The sequence below is a fragment of the Microcaecilia unicolor genome, chromosome 14 (assembly GCF_901765095.1).
Source record: "Microcaecilia unicolor chromosome 14, aMicUni1.1, whole genome shotgun sequence".
Lineage (NCBI taxonomy): Eukaryota > Metazoa > Chordata > Amphibia > Gymnophiona > Siphonopidae > Microcaecilia > Microcaecilia unicolor.
The window spans coordinates 37,659,130-37,681,168 of record NC_044044.1 but is presented as its reverse complement, the minus strand read 5'-3'; the positions used below and the strand labels follow the sequence as shown (position 1 = coordinate 37,681,168).

The window sequence follows — 22,039 nt, the reverse complement described above, 5'->3', positions numbered from 1 at the left end:
AAGAGAACCAGGAAAGGACATAGCCCTGGAATCCAAGTGAGAACAGGGTATCGAGGAAGTATGCTGTGATCGACAGTGTCAAAAGCAGCGGAAAGATCAAGAAGAATGAGGATGGAATATTGACCTCTGGATTTAGCCAGTAATAGGTCATTGGAGACTTTAGTAAGCGCAGTTTCGGTTGAGTGGAGAGGGTGAAAACCAGATTGTAATGGGTCAAGAATAGCATGTGAGGAGAGAAAATCAAGGCAGCGGCAGTGAACAGCACGCTCAAGTAATTTGGAGAGAAAAGGGAGATGGGTCGGTAATTAGAGGGACAAGTAGGGTCGAGTGAAGGCTTCTTAAGGAGAGGTGTGACCACAGCATGTTTAAAGGCAGCAGGGACAGTCGCAGTGGAAAGTGAGAGGTTTGTGGGCAGCTCTTTACTAGTCTCTTTGTACCCCGCAGCTTCCTTCTACAGCCCCTTGCTGTAATATGCAATAATCTGGGCAAGTTTTTCAGCAGGACGGTGCTGTCTAAATTTTCCCAATCAGTCTGCCGCAGTTTTCCAGCTTTTGTATTTGGGCGTAGTACAGAATAGTCACTGTCCTTTCTCCTAGTATCCAGCTTTTGGGAGCTTTGGGTGCATACTTTTGAGTTGGTATGGCTCAATTCTTTGAAATCAAAGGCTGGGGGTGGCGCTGGATATATCTGATTTCTTACTCTTGACCCTGGTGGAAGAGCTGTATTTTGGTGGTGTACCAGGTGGTTTGTTCTAATTGTGATAGAAAAAGACCAGACCATGGGGAAAGCTGGGGTGGCAGAGGTCTGTTGATCAGTAAGCAAGCTTTGTTTTGCTGGCGGTGGCAGTAGGGACAGTCACTTAAGCGCTTGTCTTTGTTTCATTCCCAGGGTCTGGCGGTCCTGCTCACCATGGGTGATATGAAGACCCCCGACTTTGATGACCTCCTGGCAGCCTTTGACATTCCTGACATAGATACCAATGAGGCCATGCCCCCGGGCCACGAGGAGACGGACAGGCATGCCAAACAGCCTCATGGGGAATCTGGAGCATCAGAGCATATCGTCCCACACACTGATATCACCACCGTCAGTGTTATCGTCAAGCACACCGTCTGCCCCGAGCAACACGAGTCCGACAGCCACAGCCTGGGGGCCCGCATACTCCAGAACGGATTCAGTGGTGTGGATGCAGCAAAACTCCCCTGTGCCGGGTCTGGGGAAGCACCACCTCTCAGCAAAGAAAACTGGAATCTCAAAGAGAAGGGAAGCAAATCCTTGGATGTCTACCCTCACTTCAGTGCTGAGGAGCCTGCAGTCAATCTGATTGACCAACCGGCTGTATGCAGGCCCAAAGAGAAGTGTCTGCTTGCACCTCCTGCACCTTTCTCGCTGTCCCCACCTCAGTCTGTGGATTCGGCGGATTCAGCAGAGGAAAGCAAGGGGGCCTTCTCTCCCACGATCTCGCAGCAATTTGACAGTAAAAATGGCACGGATAGCGAAGCGCCGTTGACAGGGTCTCCTCTAGAAAAGAGAGGAAGATTGGATGTCAGAGAGCCAGAAGTTGTGAACAGCCCAGCAGGCATGACTCCATCTCCTAGGGAGAGCCCCAAAATATGCGTGAAGTCTGAAACTCCATCTTCTCCCCCTAGTTCTCCTCCTATGTCATCTTGGCCTATGTTAGATCAGAACCAGGAGCCCAGTACTGCTAACCATCCTAACGTCAAGAGCTCTCCTCCGAGCCCAGTGGAAGGGTTCCAGTCGACACCAAGCCTGAGACCCCCTGCTTCCCCAAAGGAGTCTGACACCAACCCCTTGAAAGAGCTGCAGACGGTGAAAGAGGAACCCCTGGACAGCCCAGTCAGTGTATGCAGTGATGGTGAGGATGAGAACAGTAACAGCTCCTCACGCCCACTCAAGGTGCGTATTAAAACCATTAAGACCACATCTGGCAGCATTAAAAGAACTGTAACCAGAGTTTCATCAGAGCCTGATGCAGGGGCTTCCAAACCAAATTCAGAAGTGACTGCTTCTCCGGAAGCTGCCAGTGACACTGGCACAGTGACTGCTACAGTGAAGCAGGAAGAGGACGCTGGACCAGTACCGCAGAAGAAACCGGACCTTGCAGATGTCCCAAAGGTGGAAGGGCCTCAGATTGTCAGCTTGCAGCTGGGCAATGGAGCAAAGATCAAAGGAACTATATTGCCCGTTTCAACCATCCAGAATGCCAGCAGCGCCATGCTTATGGCTGCCAGTGTGGCTCAGCAGAAGGCCGTGGTGTTGCCTGCTAGCCAGGTGGTGGCCAAGAGCATTATAAGTCTGGTGCCACAACCTCTTCCAAAGACGGTCAGCAGAACAAACATAACCATTGTGACACAGGCTGTGACCAACACCACCACCAACAGCACCACGATAGCCAGCCCCAAAAGCAATGCCACCGTGGTCATGGTGCCGGCACAGAAGCCGCTGCCAGCTGTCGCAGGGACTGTTATCTCCCGGACACAGTCCAGTTTAGTGGAGGCCTTCAACAAAATCCTTAACAGTAAGAACCTGTTGCCGACTTACAAGCCGAACCTGAGCCCTCCTGCCGAGTCTCGCCTTAGCCTCCCGCTCTTCGGCTACCGCTGTCTGGAATGCGGCGATGCCTTCTCTTTGGAAAAGAGCCTTGCCCGGCATTACGATCGGCGCAGCATGCGGATCGAGGTGACCTGCAACCACTGCACCAAGAGACTGGTTTTCTTCAACAAGTGCAGCCTGCTTCTCCATGCCCGGGAGCACAAGGACAAAGGCCTAGTCATGCAATGCTCCCACCTGGTCATGAGGCCCATTGCCATAGATCAGATGATTGGCCAGCCAGACATCACTCCTCTAGTCTCTGTGGCCACTTTGCCAGCTGCAAAAGTAGCCCCTCCAGCTACAGATGCAGTGGCAGTGGCTAACGGGAGCCAGGACTCTGCGGTTCTTCCCCTGAATAGCAGTAGCGAACAGTCAAATTACTGTACCTTCCGCTGCCAAGAGTGTAAGGAACAGTGCAAGAACAAGGCCGGACTGGCAGCGCATTTCCAGCTGGTGGGAGCAACAGGAACAGTAGCGAGCACAGTAGGTATAGAATTGAGTCCCTTCCCTCCTGTGTCCAGTATACACAGAGGCCATAGCAAGCTCGGGGTTCATTCCTGACGTTCCCTGTCATTTGAACAGCCTTTCAGATAAGTTCTCCTGAATTAGACTGTTCTTCCTTCAGTTTCAGGCAGGGGGGTGAAGACGGAGCCCTGCTTCCACCCCTTAACGCAGGCCTGTCCTGTGAAATGGTTCAAGTCTGTGTCCCTAGTTTGGCTTGGCAATACTTCCTAAAAGTTGTGTGTGCCCAGTCAGTGTCACAGAGGACAGCACTGGAAGTCACCTGATCCGTGAATTAATGGCTGCGTTGAGGCTTTTGAGTGAGCACAGCAATATACCAGAACCCCCTAGTATAACATACCCAGCACACTTCTGAAAATGAGTGAACCCAAATATTTTGTCTTGGGGCGGGGGGGGGGGGGGGGGGGGGGGGGGGGGGGGGGGGGGGGGGGGGGGGGGGGGGGGGGCGGGGGGGAGAGTGGAAAGGCTTCCGTTTGCATGGCTGGAGAGTGTACTTGAGTGTTATTGCTCCTTTCTTTCTCTGTGTTTTGTTTGCCCCCCAGGTCTGTACCCTCTGCCCTATGATGATGCCTAATCGCTGTAGTTTTAACGCCCACCATCGAATGCACAAGCACCGGCCACCTCACGTCTGCCCTGAATGTGGGGGCATTTTCCGCATGGCAAACTTCCAAAGCCACCTGAAAGAGGCCTGCCTGCACTTCTCCAGAAGGGTCGGCTATAGGTAAGTAGAGGGAATGCATTCTCCTGCCATAGGGTTTGCAAGGTGACCTTTCCATTGGTTTCGCAGTTCGCTGCTCTGACGGGGGATTAGAGGTCAGATACTTGATTTGTTATGCAGGGACTAGAGTGTCCTAGTAGTGACAGACAGACTTTGAGTGAAGGTCATTCATCGACTCCCATCTCTGGCTACTCTACTTTTCATGATCTTTCTCTTTCCAGGTGTCCAAGTTGTGCTGTTGTGTTTGGTGGGGTGAATTCCATCAAGTCCCACATCCAGACTTCACATTGTGAGGTGTTCCACAAATGCCCCATCTGCCCCATGGCTTTCAAATCTGCACCCAGCGCCCACGGTCATGTGTACACCCAACACCCTGGCTTCAGTAACCAGCAGTCCAAGTGAGTGTGCATGAGAAACGGGAGAGGGTAGATCTTCCTCATGGGACTCCTCACGTTCTTTTCATCTGTACTGTGTTTAAAAAAGGGGGAAGGAACGTGGGCTGTGCAGTGCCGTGCAGAGTCTCCACTTCCATCCGCTTCTGGGGTTGGCTGGGCAGAGGGAGTCATGCTCAAGAGCCCTGGGCCATGGACCCCAGTCTGATAAATGGATATAACAGAGGGCAGATAAGTTCTTTATTCCCAGTCCTTGAGAGCTGCTTAGGGGTGAGGTTTTCAGGATATTCCTAGTGAATATGCATGAAGGATGTGGCCATGCTGTACAATGAGGTAAACATGCAAATCTCCTTTAGGGATATCCTGAAAACCCTCGAGGCCACAGCCCATCAAAGCCTGGAAACGCAAAGAAGGACTGGAGATTTGCCCTGTTTGTATTTAAAGTGTCTTTAAAAACAAGTTGAAATGGGCCTTGTGTCAGTAGTCTTAAAGAAAAACTGATTCTGGGTTAGACTGCATCTGGAAGTTTCCTGAACTGATTGCAAGGGCCGCATCTTTGTCTATTTCAGAATGATCTATAAGTGTGCGATGTGTGACACAGTCTTTACCCACAAGCCTCTGCTCTCTTCACACTTTGATCAGCACCTGATCAGCCAGCGTGTTAGTGTCTTCAAGTGCCCTGAATGCCCCCTGCTCTTTGCTCAGAAGCGCACCATGCTGGAGCATTTAAAGGTAAGCTGGTGGGGGGGGTGGGGGGGGGCATTTTAAGGTTTTTAATCCAGTGGGCTGAAGATTCTGGAAGCTCTGGTGCAATTCTTGTGTTGACCCCTTAACATCTAGTTCGGTGTTTGGCTGTACTGTTCTGAACGGGTGTTGTCCCTTCCTACCAACAGATGGAGGTAGAGAAAACTGATCTTGTCCAGTGAACTTGCAGATGGAAAGGTGTTCAGGCTGGTGCTCCCTGACCTAATTCCCTGCTCTGCCGACCTCCACTGCACAGTGAGGTAGCATCACAGTGAGGGTGCCGAGGTGCTGCTGCTGGGCTGTTGGCGTGCCACCATCGGCAGTGCACAGAGAGTGGATGTTTTTGGAGGGGCTTTGTTTAGGCACGGCACCCTGGCCGTTACCGTGGAGCGGGTTCTGGGGCTTCTTTGGCTGCCCGGACCACTCTGCTGTCCTTTCAGCTTTGGTCTGGTTGCCGAAAGGGCCCATCTTGGGGCTGGCTGGCATGTTTTTTTCTTGTAGCAGCGGCTGCTATTAAAAAAAAAAAAAAAAAAAAAAGCCTTCCACAACAAGGCACTGCGGTGGGTGGGCGCAGTTTTCCTCTTCCTTCCACCATGGCCTTCTTGATCCTCAAGTACTCTGTAGGTTCCCGGCTATTTCACTCTCTTTCAGGGCTCTCTCCAGCTGCCATTGGGGTCATGCAGTCTCGGTGCTTCTGGGGTATGGCTGTGGCTGCTGGTGTTCAGCTTCTCCTTGCCTTCAACAGCCTCCCTTCCTTAGGAACCTGCTGGTCGTGGCCCCTGGGGCAGTTTTGTGTTGCATTGCACCATGGGAGTATTTATGGTTGCTCCCTGTTCTGTTGTGGGGCCATGCCTCTCTGCGCCTTGAAGCCCTCCAGGGGGCTCTTGGTCCCTATGGGACACATCAGGGCGCATGGTCACTTGGGGTGAATTACGAGGAGCACCATCATCTATGGGGGGATCTCTTTCTACTATAGCGCCTCTTGGGGCTTCTCTTTTTCATTTGGCATACGTGGCCAGGTAGTTTTGCTGTGGCCTTGGACCGATTTTTAGTTCTCGGTTGGGACATCCATGGGCACGCGAGGGAGACTTTGGGCTTGCTCTTGCTGTGTGCTTTCTTCCTGCCGCTTCAGATAGTCTGGCTTCTTGCCCAGGCCTTCGTCTTCGATGCCACAAAGCCAGTTGCAGCAGGGCAGCTGATACAGTCCAGTGTTCAGGGTGCCTCTGGCCTCTTGGGTGGCACTCCTGCCAGTTCTTTGTTCAGAGCACTGTTACTGGTCTCCGGGTGAGGCCACCCTATTGGACCAGGCCCTTTCCCTTACAGGGCACACAGCGGCTCCTTGGCAGTGGGGAAGGTTGCCTCCTTCTGTCTGGACATTTCTGGTTCCTAGTCCAGTAGGTTGAGAGGTGATACCTCTCTGCGGGTCTTCTGTTTTGATGGGGGCTGGGTTAGGCTTGCACACACCAGTCATGCCTGCTGCCCTCAAGAGCCCTGTCTGCCCCTCTTGCAGTGGACGGTTTCCGACTTCACAAATGGGGGGGGGGGGGGGGGGCATAAGAACTCTGCCTCACAGTTCCCTGCATGGAGACATCGGGACCTGTGGCCATGTTTTGAACATTCCCCCTTTCTCTCCAGCTGCAGTTTTCTGTGCCTCAGAAGAGCTCACAGCCCCCATTGGTAGTTTGGGGTGGGGGTGGGGGTCAGGGTTTCTTCTCTACCCATCTCGATTCCAACTGTAGGGTTCCTTTTGGCTCCAGAGCTTAACCCAGACGGTTAAGCAAGCTCTTCAGGGGGGAGGATGGCCCCTCGACCAGCTGGGGATCAGGAGGCTCCAGGTGGTCCCTGGAGGGTCTTTTGGACCCCCAGTCCCCCTTGTATTCAAATTTTGAGCAGGGTCCTCTGCTGACAGAGGAGGAAGGGTGGTCCTACATGAGCCACCTTTTCCAACAAGAAGAGCTGTCTCATCTTATTGACGTGGTTACGGAGACCCTCGGACTCTCCAGAGCTCCTGTTGCTGACCCTTCTAAAGGGGACTCGCTGTTGGAGGTATTGGTGGGGCCTCCACGTCAGGGGGACCATGGCCAGGGCCCTGGACCGCCTGTATACTTCTACCCCTGAGGAAGTGGAAAGGTGCTGGATATAGCCTAAAGCTCATTACAGCGGTCCCAAAGAAAACTGCTGTTCCCATGTAAGGGGCTTTAGTCCTCTGAGAGCTCCACAGGAAGTGTGCAGAATAGCAGTTTAGGCTGGGATGCACCTTTTGGGGCATCTGGCGTCCAAGCTGCATTCTGTGGAGGCTACGTAGTTCAGGTTAGGCAGATTGGTTGCAGCAGACGCCGGAGGTCTCTTGTCTGGAGTTGGGCATTGCCTTCTTGATGGACATCCTTTATGATTTGGTGCATCTTTCCTCCTGGTCAGCCGCTGCTGGTTTTGGTTGCACCATTGGTCCACAGTCGCAGCTATTATAGGGACAGGCTTATGAACCTCAACATGATACAGGAGACATGATAGAAACATTTACATATCTCAAAGACATTTATGTACAGGAAGGAGAGCTCTGGAATGAGGGAGCATATGACAAAGTTAATAGGGAATAGGCTTAGGAGTAACCTATGGAAGTATTATTTCATAGCGTGGAATGGCCTCCCGGTGGAGGTGGTGGAGTCTAGGACTGTTCCAGAATTTATAAAGGCATGGGATAAGCATGTGGGATCGCTTAGGAACAGGAAGAATTAGGGGTGACAGAGGATGGGCAGACTGGATGGGTCAATATGGCCTTTATCTGCCGTCATGTTTCTAAAGCTCCGCCTACTGGTTTCAGCCCCTATAATGGACTAGATAGGAACACACCGTCTCCTGTTCATCCAGCCTCCTTGGGACAACGCCATCAACAATCTAGGTTGAAATTGTTGCATATAGAGGGTAGCGAGTGACATTGATGTGGTTGATGGCGTACGGGTGTGCATTACAAAAGGACCTTCTGCTGCTTTGACAAATGTATATTGGATCTTTCCACTCAAGCACCAGGGGGTTATAGCAGTGAGTTCACTGGAAAAGATCCGTTTTCTCTTCTTCCAGCTGCTGGCAAGAGGGGCTAACACCCCACTTATTCAGAACAATAGGGCCGACTAAAGGAAAGGCAATATCAGGTAAGATGTCATTTCACCATGTCTGCAGGTCTGAGAGGGTTGTATCTCTGTCTTCTAATTCAAGGCGTGTTGACCCTCTTCTGTCTTCCAGTGCACACATAGCCCAGCCCAGGACAAGGAGGAGGCCCCTAAGCAGCCTGACCTCTTGGTGGCTAAGGAGGACCAAACTGAGAACCCTGTCTCAAAGGTGTCGGAAGAAGATGAAGCTTCATCCTCCTCCTCGGAGGACCCTCCCAGCTCCCCAGAGCCTCCAAAGAAGGGAAAGAGTGGGACCCAGCGGAAGGTGGGAGGCAAGAAGCTGAGAAGCAACTGCTGGAAGTGTGGTATCTGCCATTCCTGGTTCCCTGAGCGCGATGAGTATGTCATACACATGAAGAGAACCCATGGCAAGGTGAGGAGGGGCCCTGGACTTTCAGTCACAGGTGGTGGAGGTACCTGGGCAGTGGGGTTTGCATTAAAGTATTCAGGGTCAGTGGATCTTTGGTTCATGCTTTATTCTAACACAGTATTTCAATTCTTGTGTGTGTTGCAGTCAGTAAAGAAGTTCCCCTGTCGTCTCTGTGAACGTTCCTTTTGCTCTGCTCCTAGCCTGCGAAGACATGTGCGCGTGAACCATGAGGGTATTAAGCGTGTCTACCCCTGCAAGTACGGACTCTGAGAGGGTGGGGTGTATTCTAAGGGTCCTTTTTTCCTGCTGTGCAAAGCAACGGGCGTCTCTCTCTCTCTCAGCCACCGTGTTAGCTCATCCCTATAGAGATGCCCTTAAGGTCATGTGGGCTGCAGTGGCCTGGTTGACGTGGCTTTGGAACACACATCCACTGCTGCAGGAGTGGGAAGGGGGACATGGTCTCCAGTCAGCCTGGCAGGAGAAGGTCATTGTGCCGTGGAGAGGACAAGGCCTCTGTTGATCTATATAATGTGTGCATTATTTTAAGTCTTTCCTCGATTTGCTGTTTAGCAGCCTTTGTGATCTTAGCTGTTCTTGGCCACGGCCTGGAGAGAGAATGGTGGTAATGCAGTCTTGCTCCCTTCTCTTCCCTGTTGTAGGTACTGCACCGAGGGTAAACGCACCTTCAGCAGTCGCTTAATCCTAGAGAAACACATTCAGGTGCGGCATGGGATCAAGGGCCCCGACCAGGCTAAGAGTGAGGAGGTCCTGGTTACCAGAAATGGAGGGACCCCAGGCACACAGGTACAGCTGCAGGCTATGCGTCACATACTTGTCTCTGTTCGTAGCGCTCTGTTTAAATAGCATTTCCTGCCTTCTGGGACCCTGAAGCGCTTTTCAACAAAACGCTGGCCACTGTTGGCCTGTTTGCAATTAGCTGTTTGAAGTGCTTCTTAGCCTCTGTTTCTGAGATAAGTGATTTTCATTTATCCTCAGCATGTTTTGCCATATAAACGATATTTTCATGTTGATATGATGCTATTTTTGGAAGGTTTTTGCCTATGATGAAGGATCCACTTTGAGGCTTTTCCTTCCTTTTTCCTTATACACATTTTGTATTATTTGGACAGAATTCTGACATTGTTGTGGATTATTTTGCTATTATTGCCTCGCTGCCTTAGTAATCCTGTACCCATATTTAAATATCTTTTTATACAAGGTACAGCAGAATGTGTGAAACGTAAAATAAAGTATGGTAAAACCTCCTCTGGGTCATACCTGAATTTGACATTTTTATCTTAAGATTCCCATCTTGGGCAGTATTTGCTTTTTATACAGCTAAGATTTTATAGTTATTGCAGGTAATCAATAGAAATAAAACATGAAAAAGAACATAAGATGATACCTTTTTTATTGGACATAACTTAGTACATTTCTTGATTAGCTTTCGAAGGTTGCCCTTCTTCGTCAGATCGGAAATAAGCAAATGTTGGTAGATGACAGTATATATAAGTGAAACATCAAAGCATTTCAGTGACAGTCTAACAGGATGGGGGTGGATATGGGAGAGGGGAGATATGCATGGAGACAGGAGGGTGACAAAACAAAGCAGTACATTTTTATGGTTTATAACGGGCTAGAAAACCCAGATCTTTGTTAAGTCCTGTCTGGTGGGTGTCAAAATATTTTATCATTCTGACTTCAAAGGTCTTACATTCCTGTATTGTTTTAAAGTTACCTTTCAGGATTCTTACCATGAAATCACTAAAGTGTTGTCCCACAGGCGTGGCATCCTGGCTGGCAATGGCATTTTTCATGTGATATCTGTGTAGGTTAAATCTTGTTTTTAGCATCTGGCTTTTCTCTCCAATATAACATCCTTGGTCACATTTTTTACACTGGATGATGAGCATGTGAAGGGTTCCTTTATGTTGAATATTTTTTCCTTTGTGAATGACTGTGGGGTCCTGTGAGATGTTTTGGCATAGTTTGCAGCTGGATATATTGCAAGGATGTGTGGGACAACAGTTTACAAAAACAGAACACTGTACTAGTGATTTCATGGTAAGAATCATGAAAGGTAACTTTACAATACAGGAATGTAAGACCTTTGAAGTCAGAATAATTAAATATTTTGACACCACCAGACAGAACTTAACAGAGATCTGGGCTTTCTAGCCCATTATAAGCCATAAAATTGTAAATTCCTCAGCGACCCTCCAGACCGGTCAAGACGCGTGGGTTATGCACTCCTACCGGTCTGGAGGGTCTAGAGGAAAGAAAATTAGCAGGTAAGATCTAATTTCACCTTGTACTGCTTTGTTTGTCACTCTCCTGTCTCCATGCATATCCCCGTCACCATCCACCTCCATCCCCACCCTGTTAGATTGTCACTGAAATGCTTTGATGTCTCACTTTATATATACTGTCATCTACCAAGATTTGCTTATTTCCGATCTGACGAAGAAGGGCAACCTTCGAAAGCTAATCAAGAAATGTACTAAGTTATGTCCAATAAAAAAGGTATCATCTTATTTTCTTTTTCATGTTTTATTTCTATTGATTACCTTTAAAAGTGGACTAACACGGCTACCACACCTCTCTACTAATAGTTATTGCAGGAAAGAATTTAAGGTGTGACTTAAGAGAGAAAATGATTACTTCCTTATTGTTTCACAGATCAATGCAGAAATTGTGGGTTATGGCCGTTGACCACAATTTCTGGACTGGTCTGTTAGGACTAAAGGAAAGAAACTTAGCATCAGGTAAGCCCTAATTTTTCCTTGATTTAATGTTAATGTCTTACCCTCAGGTGCTGCAGAAGAAGCGGAAGCTGTCGGGGGAAGATGCCGAGTCGTGCAGTGAGGAGCCAGACAGCACCACCCCACCATCCAAAACGCCCAAGGGTGACAACACAAAGGCACCTTTCCGATGCTGGAAGTGTGGCTACATCAGCGGTAGTTGGGCAGACTTCCAGGAGCACATCCCTCAGCACCGCACTGATGAGAGCTCCCATCAGTGCCGCAAGTGTGGCCTCTGTTTCACCTCCCCTGGCTCGCTCAGCCGCCACCGCTTCATCACCCACAAAATGAAAGGGACGGGTGAGGAGGAGGAGGAACTGGAGCCCAGGACGCTGCACGATGAGGCGCCCCCTGAAGGCAAGCTCTCTTGTAAGGTTTGTGGCAAAGCCTTCGATAACCAGCTGAACCTAAAAACCCATTTCCGAACCCACGGGATGGCCTTCATTAAACAGAGACAAAATGTGGGTCTGGACAACTGAAGTCGGCTACTGGGACTGGTACGTGAGCTGTGAAAACTCCAGGACTCTGGGATGTGTCTGTGCCTTCTCAGCTGCTAGATGGCACTATGGGTCTCGCCTGGAGCTCTAAGGTAACAACAGGCTGGTAGAACCTGTCCTGTTGTACAGAAGGAAGCAGCCCTTCTCCTCCAGGCAGCAGGTGTGAAGCCTTTGGATGTAGTGTCTGACTGACTTCTAGTTAGGAAGGAGCCACTTTCTGTATTTTTCTGTGAGATCCCTTTGTAAAAAGGGAGAAAATACTAACTCGTTCTAGGAAATTACTAAACTGTCTTTTGGACCTGAAGGAGCAAAACTTTATTAAAAGAGTAAACCATTTTAACTTCTGTGCCTTTCTTCTTTCCATGACCCTCTCCCCAAACAGCTTTAAAGGAGCTCGTTCAGGGGGATGTTTTTGGGGGGCTGTTTCTCTAAGCTTGTCTCAATTATGAGCACATAAGTCAGAGGGGTCTGTCCCTGCAGCACAGAGGGATATTGTGCTTGGGCAGGTGAACATTAAACGAGTAACCACCCAAGGGGCAAGGTCTTCCTTCAGCTATCAGCTGCTGATAACCGCTGGCATATGAAGACCGTACCCAGCTCAGTGACCTCCCAGCCTAAGCTTCTGGGCTGGTTCCCCTCTCTCAGGCCTCAGGACACACCCAGCCAGTCAGGTTTTCAGGTTACCTGCAATACATAGATGCATGAGATATGCATGCACTGTCCCCCTCTCTGCTGTATACAATCCTCGTTCCCACTCATGTTGGAGATCCTGAAAACTCAAGTGGCTGGGTAGGTCTAGAGGATTGGGTTGGCTTTGCACCTACCTCAGAAAACCCTCAAGGCATTTACTGCACCACCTCATAATGTCAACATTTTTCAGAAGGTGAGGGTGAGTGGCTAGACTATTAAAGAAAGTTTAAAACAGGGGCTTAAAGAACTGGTTTATTTTTCTTGTACCTTTTCGAGGCAATACAAAAAAAGAAGGTCTTAAAATGTCCTTACTTTAAAGGATGCGGAGAGCTGGATTCTTGGGCTTTGTGGCCACGAGATGTTTCGGATGGAATCTGGGCTGCTGCTTTGTGCCGAAGAAATGTCATAACTATTTGTGAAACGGAGAAGGCTCTGTTGCCGAGAGACAGCCACATCCTCGTCTGGTGTCGATGCAGAAAACATTACTGTCTTGCAGAGCACTTGAGTTGTGGTGCTACAGTCACTGTTGCACTTTCCAGCTTAGATTCTTTGGACATAGTTCCCTGGAAACACACCACTTCTTCCTCGAATGCGACCTTGCCACCAGCCACTAGGATCTGCAGTGGAGAAGGAGAAAGGCTGTTACAGGCCTGTTTGACCTATCCACACACCTCATACTGCAGCATGAACTAAGCTCACCTTCACGTAGAATTTCAATGATGTCGTTGGCGTTAAAACTCAGCTCATCTGTGTCCTGGGCGTCATAAGCATAGAGAGCCTGGCACTGAGGGGAGCGAGGTTGCGGTTTGGGTTTGGGGGTTGGCTTGGCTCGGCCCCCTCCAGGGATCGGCTTTGCCTCCTTGGAGAGACGTCTGTGTAACCTGCAAGTGGAAGCAAATTACGTGATCAGTAACTACAGCCAGAGGTATCGCAAGCCCTCTGTATGTGCTAACCAGAGCCACATACGATGAAGCGGGAGATACTCTCTCAAAGTGCAGTGTGGTTGGAGGAAGCAAACTCTGTGTGTATACTGCTGGTTCCCCCCAACAAACAAAAAAAAAAATACCATCCTGGTGCACAAGATCAAATCTGCCAAGAATCTCTTTTCCACTTTGGGGATTTTACCACTGCAGGAAATCTGTACCTCTCAGGGCCCATCTAGAATCCCACCCTGCCCCGACCCATCTTTGGACTCACCCAGCAACCCCCTGGTCTGGCACATTCATGAAGTCCATGTTGACGTGGGCAGGAGGGTCTCGGGCCCTGGGGCTGGCTCCCTGCCTGGGTAAGGTGGGCTGCTCCATGCTGCTCTGTCGTAGGGTGAGAGACCGCCTTTGTCCAAATGGAGGCCTGGCGTTTCTCTGTGCACCTAAGTAGAAGGCAAAAGCAAAACCCTTGGTCAAGATCCTACAGTAAAAGCAACTGTTCCAACTCCTAAACCACATGAGCTGCCTTTAAACGAGCCCCCAGAGCTGTGCTCAAGGGCTATTCAGCTGAATTCTAATTCAACACTTCGAGACCGCTTTACCAGAGCAGTTTACAATGAGATTGTCAAAACAAACAAAAAAAAATCTTTAAACATGTACAAAAAACAGAAGAGGATAATTTCTTCAGTGACAATGGAAGGTCATTCCAATCTGAACTGCTTTATAAGAGAGAGATAGTTCTAACATCTTACAAGTGACCGATGGGTGAACAGCACCAAGTCAGAGACATTTTCAGGACCTGTGCTTGATAAGGTTGCCAGCGAAGATCAATTGGCAAAGGTGAAACGTGATTAAACTTTATCTTTTTGAAAATTAATCTAGCTGCGGTATTTTGTAAAAGTTGGGGCTCTTTCAGAAGAGAATCTGTAGTCCCAGTGTAAGAAGAATTTGAGCTATGATAACAGAACAAACTGGCTTTCATAAAAATAGGGATGAATCGCCCTCACTTGTTAATTAAAAATAAAAACACTTCTTATATAAGTACATAATAAAAAAAAAAAACAACCACCCATACATAAGTATTGCCATACTGGGCAGACCGAAGGTCCATCAAGCCTGGCATCCTGTTGCCAACAGTGGCCAATCTAGGTCACAAATACCTGGCAAGATCTTGTATTTTATGCTGCTTATCCTAGAAATGAGTTGTGGATTTTCCCCAAGTCCATTTTAGTAACGGTCTATGGATTTTTCCATTATGAAGCTATCCAAACCTTTTTAAAACCCTGCTAACCTGCTTTTAATACATTCTCTGGCAACAAATTCCAGAGTTTTGTTAAATGTTGAGTGAAGAAAACCTTTCTCCAATTCATTTTAAATTTACTACTTTGTAAGCTTCAGTGCATGCCCCCTAGTCCTAGTATGGATTGTTAATTTGAAATTCAGAGGTTAACACTTTGGAAGTATCATCAACAGTCAAGTAATCAAGCAACGACTAATAAACCATTTCCCAGCAGGATTCAGCTTTTAGCATGTTTAGGCTTGTCCCAATTCCTTATCTTAGTGATACAGCCCAACATTTTCAGCTGTAACAGTCATAGCAGTAGGTCTTTGTCAGTAAGATAAAGGGTGTTGTCTGCGTAAGAATACAGATCATCTCCCTTGTCTAAAACTACCGAATTCAAGGAGCAAATAAAAATAGGGAGAGCCCTGGGCTACTTCACATCGAGGGCACCAAAAAGGATCCTTCTTTTTTACGTTATAAGACTGGAATGGGCAGGACTGTTTTAGAATCGGTCAAAAAGTTCATGGTCAACCATATCAACCACAACAGATAAATGAAATCTAATACAACAGTCTGATCTCTATTACTGTTAGGAAGCGAGAGTTTCAGTGCTATGCAAACAAAGTTAGATCAACAGAAAAATAGAAAACTTGTCCACAAATTCTGCTTTTCTGTCAGTTTGGCACAAAGTCAATGTTGACTACTAGTCTATATCTAGATGGTTCTGCTAAATCCAAATTCTGAGATTTGGGAATTGGAGTTAAGACAATCCTACCCATAGAGCTTGGAACAGAATACATTGTGGGTAAGAAATGTATCGTAAATTACTGGCTGGAAGAATCCCCTCCAACGTTTTGGTACCTGGAGGAACAAATTCCATGCTTTGATGATTTGGGAATCTTATGGGGCCAGAACCCTATCTCCCACTGCTCGTAACCAAGTGCTTAATAAATGTTGAGACAGGACTGGAATGCCTGCATAGCCCTGGGGGGCCTGGGTAGGTAGGCCTTTCTTGGCTGAGCTCATAAGAGTCGAAACCTCCAGCTGTTTTGCATTTCTCTCTCTGGTTAGATGCTCTGTAGTGGGGGGTTGGGGGTATAGATGGGGGACTTAATGTTTCTATATATATCTCATGCTTTGTTATGGAACTGTTGTCTTGTTTTTTTCTTGTTTAATAAAAAGATACTAATAGAGAAAAATGATTTAAACAATAATTTTAAACTGCCCCCTTTCTTAGTCAGTCCTGAATGAATGGGCTTCAGTATCCACAAGCCAGGTTTCTATTTTAAATGCTAAGCCTTTCCCTGAGTCTCCTTTCAGGTCTCTTAATAAAAAAAAGTTTTATTACAAACCAATTTAGCATTAGAATAGTAACAAGGTACTGGTGTGAGGCCACAGAGGGAGCATTTGTGTCTAATGCAATATCTACAAAATCTCTGGCTAATGTATGATTACTGGGATTTTAAAAGGAGGAGTAACATCTTCACCCCAGCCTCCCTGCATAATCCCCAATAAACCCAGAAAAATCAAAAAGCAACCACTTCATCTTTCCCTAAACCAAAATTAAGAATGTATGCTTGAAGACTCCAAATAGGACAATGCCCACGCTGTCCACCCAATGACCCTCTGAGGAGAAGATACATTTGCCACTCACCTGCTGTGGGGTGGCCCTTGTCCTGGGGTCTGCTGTCCATACAGCGGCTCTTCCTCATGTCCTTCCTGGTAGGTCCTGAAATGAGACGATTTCATCAGTGTTTGGAAGAATTATTTTACGGTTCTAATCCAATAAGAGCAGGATGCACATTAAAGTGAGAAATGGCTAGAGGAAAGGACCACAGGGTAAGAGTAAAGCTGAAGCCAAATGTGTCCCCACCACAGGGATAAACCAAGAGCGTAGGTTTCACTCCCAAGTTCCTGCTGGAAAGGGTTTCTACAAAAAGTAGTTTGGGATTGAGTGGGCTTTCTGAGGACACAGCCCAGGATTATAAGAACCATGTGGAAGAGGAGAAGCCGGAGTCCTGGAAGCCTAGGTCTCGAAGGGGCTTCTGAGACCACTGTGTCAAAAGGCAAAGAGAGGTAAGTGTGAAGGATCTGAAGGAATAACGGAGAAAAAGAGAAAGGAGAGTGGCGGCAGCCGGGGAAAGACATGCTACTCACTGGAGTTCTTGGGCAATCCATGGCCGATGCTGACGGTTAGCACTTTCCCATTAATATTCAGGACTGCCGCATCACCCTGCCCCACCTGAAAGTGGATCTGGCGGGATCCTGCAGCTCCCCAAGGTCCCCAGCTGTCCTTCTTTACCTTAAAATCCAGCCTGAAAGGGAGAGCGCTGGATTAAGGGCAAATGCATTGATCAAAACTGCATTATAGTAAAAAGATGTCGCTAGAGGGTCAACTTGGTGGTCCATTAAGCCCGGTATCCTGTTTTCAAACAGTGGCAAAATCTGACATACTCCCCCATTGTTCATTCCCGGAAGTAAGCGGTAGACTTGTCTTCTAGAAGCTTGTGGAAATGCATCTCGGTCACCCCTTAACACCCAGACATTATATCCACGGTCACCCCGATAACCACTCGCCTGTCAACTGGGTTCCCGACCCACAGCCCTCACCAGACCATCTTTTGAAAACCAAGTCATTTAACCCTCCATTGTCCCAGGTACAAATAAGTACCTGTATATAATATGTAAACCGCTTTGAATGTAGTTGGAAAAACCACAGAAAGGCGGTATATAAGTCCCATTCCCTTTCCCGTCTCAGCTGCTGTAACATTTTACCGCCTTCGAACTGCAGGAGTTAACACCTTCCCTTCGGATAGTTGTGCTACCACCTCCTGGTGAACTTAACATCTGTAAAGCAGCAGCTCTTTTGGTTTATGGATGAAATAAAAGCCACAGTGAACTCTTTCGCCACACTTGCCCAAAGCTTTTCTTAAACTTGACCTTAACCACATTCGCTAGCACCAAGCTCCCTGATTTCAACATGGTCTCTACTCTTAATAGCATCTGAAAGGGTAAATAATTATTCTTCCCCTGAGGAGCCCTAACCTTCGTAACCACTTTTTCCATCACCCCTTCTCTAACCTTTTCTAGTTCCACTACATCTTTTTTGAGAGCAGGTGTGGTCTCGGTCTCATCAGGGACCTAAGCAGAAGTCTAATGATGTTCTCAGTCTTGTTCCCTTTCGGATAATCCCTACCATTCAATTTGGGGTTGTTTTTTTAGCACTAATGGCTACTCTGGGCTGAAAGTTTCAGTGTAATGTACAGAGATATCTTTTTTTGGGCAGCAGCTCCTAGCTCAAAACCCAGCAGTCTGTACCTAAAAAACGTAAGAACTTCACTGTTGTCTTCCCCGAGTGCCCCTGTACTTGGGATTATGTCCTGTGCGCATCACTTTACACTTGTCTACGTTACATTTCACCGACATTTAGACCCCGTCTCCCAGGTTCAGAAGATCTTTTTTTGGGTGGGGATTCCTAACTCAGGGTCCAGCACTCTGAACCTGTTCTTGGGATTATTCTTCCCTGTCTGCATCACTTGTCCACATTACATTTCATCTGCCATTGTTTCCTTATCTCCAGGTCCTCCTGAAGCTCCTTCACAGTCATGAGCCGATTGTGAGAGTGGCAGGAGAACTCAGTGAGAGTGAAGATGTCCCTCCTCCACCCCTCTGTCCCTACTCTTTTCAGACACTTACTGGGTGCTAAACTTCAACTGTAGCTGCGTTTGTGTTCGCTCCTCGTAACGCACAGCAAACTCAGGAACTCCGTCTTAAACAAGGATTCCAGGACGCTGTCATACTGAGCCTCATGAATAATGAAGAAGTCATCCTGTAGGGTACTGCCGAAATAAAGAAATGCAACATGAGCACCTGCTACCCACCACCACATAAGAGTGGGCAACAGCCTCTGGATCCATCCCACAATCTCCTCCCCTACCTCCAAAGTCTCAAAGACAATCAACAGCCCAAGGGTCCATCCCCCAGAGTCCCCCTCCAACCCTATGGGAAAACAATAGCTCTGGAATCTATGTTCTACACCCTCCCCCTTCCTATGGGAAAACAGTAGCTTGGGGGATTGCAGGAATCCCACAGAACCCATGGGATTCCTGCAGGGATAGAAGAAGTTGCTGAGCGTAGTCAAAATCTCTGGTGACTCTAGAATAAGGTTTGGAACGCTCATTGGTTGAATAGTGAATACCATCCAAAAGGGAGGAAACAGAGGGCTGCGAGCAATTAAATATTAGCATTGACTCCTGTGGGTAGAGTTAGGTATGGGTTAGATTGCATTGGGATTGGGCGGGGATGGGTGAAGTTTCTATCCCCATGCAACTCTCTACTCTGGGATCAGTGTCCTTCCTACCTCCCCACTCCCAGCTGATGATTCTGATCCTTGAGCGGAGAAAGGGAAATTAATTAGGGTTTCATAGTAAGTATTTATTTTGTTACATTTGTACCCCGCACTTTCCCACTCATGGCAGGCTCAATGCAGCTTACATGGGGCAATGGAGGGTTAAGTGACTTGCCCAGAGTCACAAGGAGCTGCCTGTGCCTGAAGTGGGAATCGAACTCAGTTCCCCAGGACCAAAGTCCACCACCCTAACCACTAGGCCACTCCAAGTACTTATGACAACATTCAAATTACTAACAGTGAGGACACCCAGGGCCCCCCTCATCCCATACTTATCGCCAAAATTATTTTTTTTCAGGGTGAAAGTTATATAAAATGTAGCGTTGGGGGCCTTGAGGAGTGGAGGAGGTCCTGGAGAGGACTGGTGTAATCCCTCCCTGTCATCACAGGGGTCCCTTGATCTTCAATGACCTCCAGGTCAGATTGAGCTGGCAGCCCCAATGGGCAACTGGTCACTGTGGTGGAGGCAGTCGTGTGCCACCGAGAGCTAATCTGCTTCCTCCCCTCCCTGCTGTTATGTTCTCTCGTCTGCTCCAAATAGTCTACTTTTCATTCCTATGTATTAGTCTCTGTCTGCCATCTTGTACACTTACCAGTTATATGGTGAAGTAAATACTCAATAGTCATAATTACATGACGTCTCGTAGTCAGTAACTGTGACCCTTTGTTCTGCTTCTGGGGCACCAGAGTTGGACTGAATGAGTCCTTCTTAGTAGCAGCATTCGCGTTTTCCTACCTGAGAGAGACACCCTGGAGCTTCTCCAGTTCTATCTGTCGTTTCAGGACCTCTTTGATCAGTCCCTTTTCTGGTCCCTTGTTCACCTTTTCTCGACCAATCAGATAGAGCAGCTTTGGGGTCATGATTAGATCTCGTTTCACTGTCTGTGAACAGAGAGAACCCGAGATTGTAACCACCCATGCGATAACACTCTGCTCAGGTGAGTTCAGCACCCTGGTGATAATACCCCATTGCACGGTAAATGCATTATCTCCCCCCCCCCCCCCCCAACCCATCTAATGACACACTACTTCTCTCCCCCATCGCCCAACTGATAATGTCTTCTAGGACCCCCAGCCAGTCAGGTTTTCAGGATATCCACAACAAATACTCATGAGAGACATTTGCATGCACTGGCTCCCTCGTAGATATCCTGGAAAGCTGACTGGCTATGTGGAGTCCCCCAGGACAAGTTTGGGAAAACAGTGCCCTATGCTAAGTCATAAATTCCTGCAGTGCAATCGTGCCCCCCCTCCCCCCACTGCTCATATGATAACACCCTGTGATGACCTTGAATCGCCGATCATACTTGACGACCGTGTCAGCAAAATCAACACGTTCTCTCTTGCCAATGAAGCGTTTCAGCTCTGGCCGCGCCTCCAGCCCGATGTAATCGCCCACGAAATTCCGGTTAATACTGTTCCGCCGTCGCTCCTTTTATTCAATACGATGTCTGAGGCTTGTAGGAAGGACAAAAAAAAAACAGATGAAAATAGTTCCCCCTAGTCACATCTTGGCCTTCTCTCAGCGTCTGCCCCGATGATTCTCCACCTCCACGCCCCACCACAGTCTAAATACAGGAAGTTCACAGGTATCACTCTCTCCCTCCCAATCCGCTCTCCAGCTCACATGATTATGGGATTTAGCAAAAGCCCCCACCGGCTCTTTACCTCTCTCCCTCATCTGAATGTGCCTCCGCACTGCCACATGTTTCCGCCAGGCCTTCTGAATCACGCGGGCATACCCATCGTACTTTCTCTCCCTCATCTCCTCCAGGAGGAAGAGCTGTAGAGCAAGAACACAGTCACCAAGGGATAAACTGTCCACCATCTCATCAGCAGTTCATTCCCTCCCCAACCCTCATGTACTCTGACAAACCAACTCTCGCATAAAGACACTCGATTCCCCCAGATACAAACACAACCCAACAAACCAACTCATAAGCCACTGGGACAGACCAAAGGGCATTATAATGTCCTCATTTTTGTTTTCCGTTCCTTTCCTAATAATACCTAACATTCTATTTGCTTTCTTAGCCACCGCTGCACACTGAACAGAGAGTTTCAACTTATCATCAACGATGTCGCCTAGATCCCTTTCCTGGTTGGTGACTCCTAATGTGGAACCTTGCATGACGTAGCTATAATTCGGGTTCCTGTTTCCCACATGCATCACTTTGCACTTGCTCACATTAAACGTCATCTGCCATTTGGATGCCCCTGTCTCATAAGGTGGTCTTGCAATTTTTAACAATCGTCTTGCGATTTAACAACTTTGAATAACTTTGTGTCATCAGCAACTGTAATTACCTCACTAGTTATTCCCATCTTTCTCGATCATTTATAGATTTGTTCATCCTGGCCAGACGGATGGTAGTACACTCCTATCACTATCCTTTTCCCCTTTACACATGGAATTTCAATCCATAGGGATTCCAAAATGTATTTTGTTTCCTGCAGAATTTTCAGTCTATTTGATTCAAGGCTCTCCTTAATATACAATGCTACCCCTCCATCAATTCGATCCACCCTATCACTACGATATAATTTGTACCCTGGTATAACAGTGTCTCACTGGTTATCCTCCTTCCACCAGGTCTCAGAGATGTCTTTCCCCAACCCTCCATGTACCTAAACTAACTAATCCTTCCCACACACAAACACCCAATCCCCCATCTGCCCTACCAAACCCTCCTTCCCTACGGACACACTTATAAATGCCCAGTTCCCCATATGCACCCTCCAGGACCCCTGCCCACCGATTCTGGAGCTTTGATGAAGACTTTAGTTTTGCCCAGTTGATACTGGTCTGCATCCATGTTGACAGAACGGAGGAGGTGCAGGACCCCTTGCTTCTCCTCCCCCTTCCACACTGGCCAGGACTCCTTGGTCAGGATGGCGTACCTGAAAGA

The 22,039-nt window shown here is 48.0% G+C and overlaps 2 protein-coding genes across 2 annotated transcripts in view; one reads left to right on the top strand and one right to left on the bottom strand.

Annotated features, from left to right (window-relative positions):
• ZNF687 (zinc finger protein 687) overlaps positions 1–12,698 on the top strand; it is a 28,099-nt gene extending 15,401 nt beyond the window's left edge. The window contains exons 2-9 of the mRNA XM_030187185.1: positions 889–3,096; positions 3,678–3,856; positions 4,075–4,251; positions 4,815–4,977; positions 8,230–8,529; positions 8,671–8,783; positions 9,186–9,330; positions 11,339–12,698. Coding sequence (XP_030043045.1) covers positions 910–3,096; positions 3,678–3,856; positions 4,075–4,251; positions 4,815–4,977; positions 8,230–8,529; positions 8,671–8,783; positions 9,186–9,330; positions 11,339–11,806 — 3,732 coding nt within the window. The 5' untranslated portion in view covers positions 889–909 and the 3' untranslated portion in view covers positions 11,807–12,698. The remainder of the gene's footprint in view (positions 1–888; positions 3,097–3,677; positions 3,857–4,074; positions 4,252–4,814; positions 4,978–8,229; positions 8,530–8,670; positions 8,784–9,185; positions 9,331–11,338) is intronic.
• A 55-nt stretch (positions 12,699–12,753) lies between these two features.
• The window catches only part of LOC115457659 (unconventional myosin-Ie-like), a 44,520-nt gene continuing 35,234 nt past the window's right edge, over positions 12,754–22,039 (bottom strand). The window contains 12 exon segments of the mRNA XM_030187186.1: positions 12,754–13,131; positions 13,214–13,395; positions 13,712–13,883; positions 16,377–16,451; positions 16,880–17,037; positions 18,419–18,470; positions 18,473–18,561; positions 19,867–20,012; positions 20,419–20,567; positions 20,570–20,587; positions 20,799–20,913; positions 21,887–22,031. Coding sequence (XP_030043046.1) covers positions 13,055–13,131; positions 13,214–13,395; positions 13,712–13,883; positions 16,377–16,451; positions 16,880–17,037; positions 18,419–18,470; positions 18,473–18,561; positions 19,867–20,012; positions 20,419–20,567; positions 20,570–20,587; positions 20,799–20,913; positions 21,887–22,031 — 1,378 coding nt within the window. The 3' untranslated portion in view covers positions 12,754–13,054.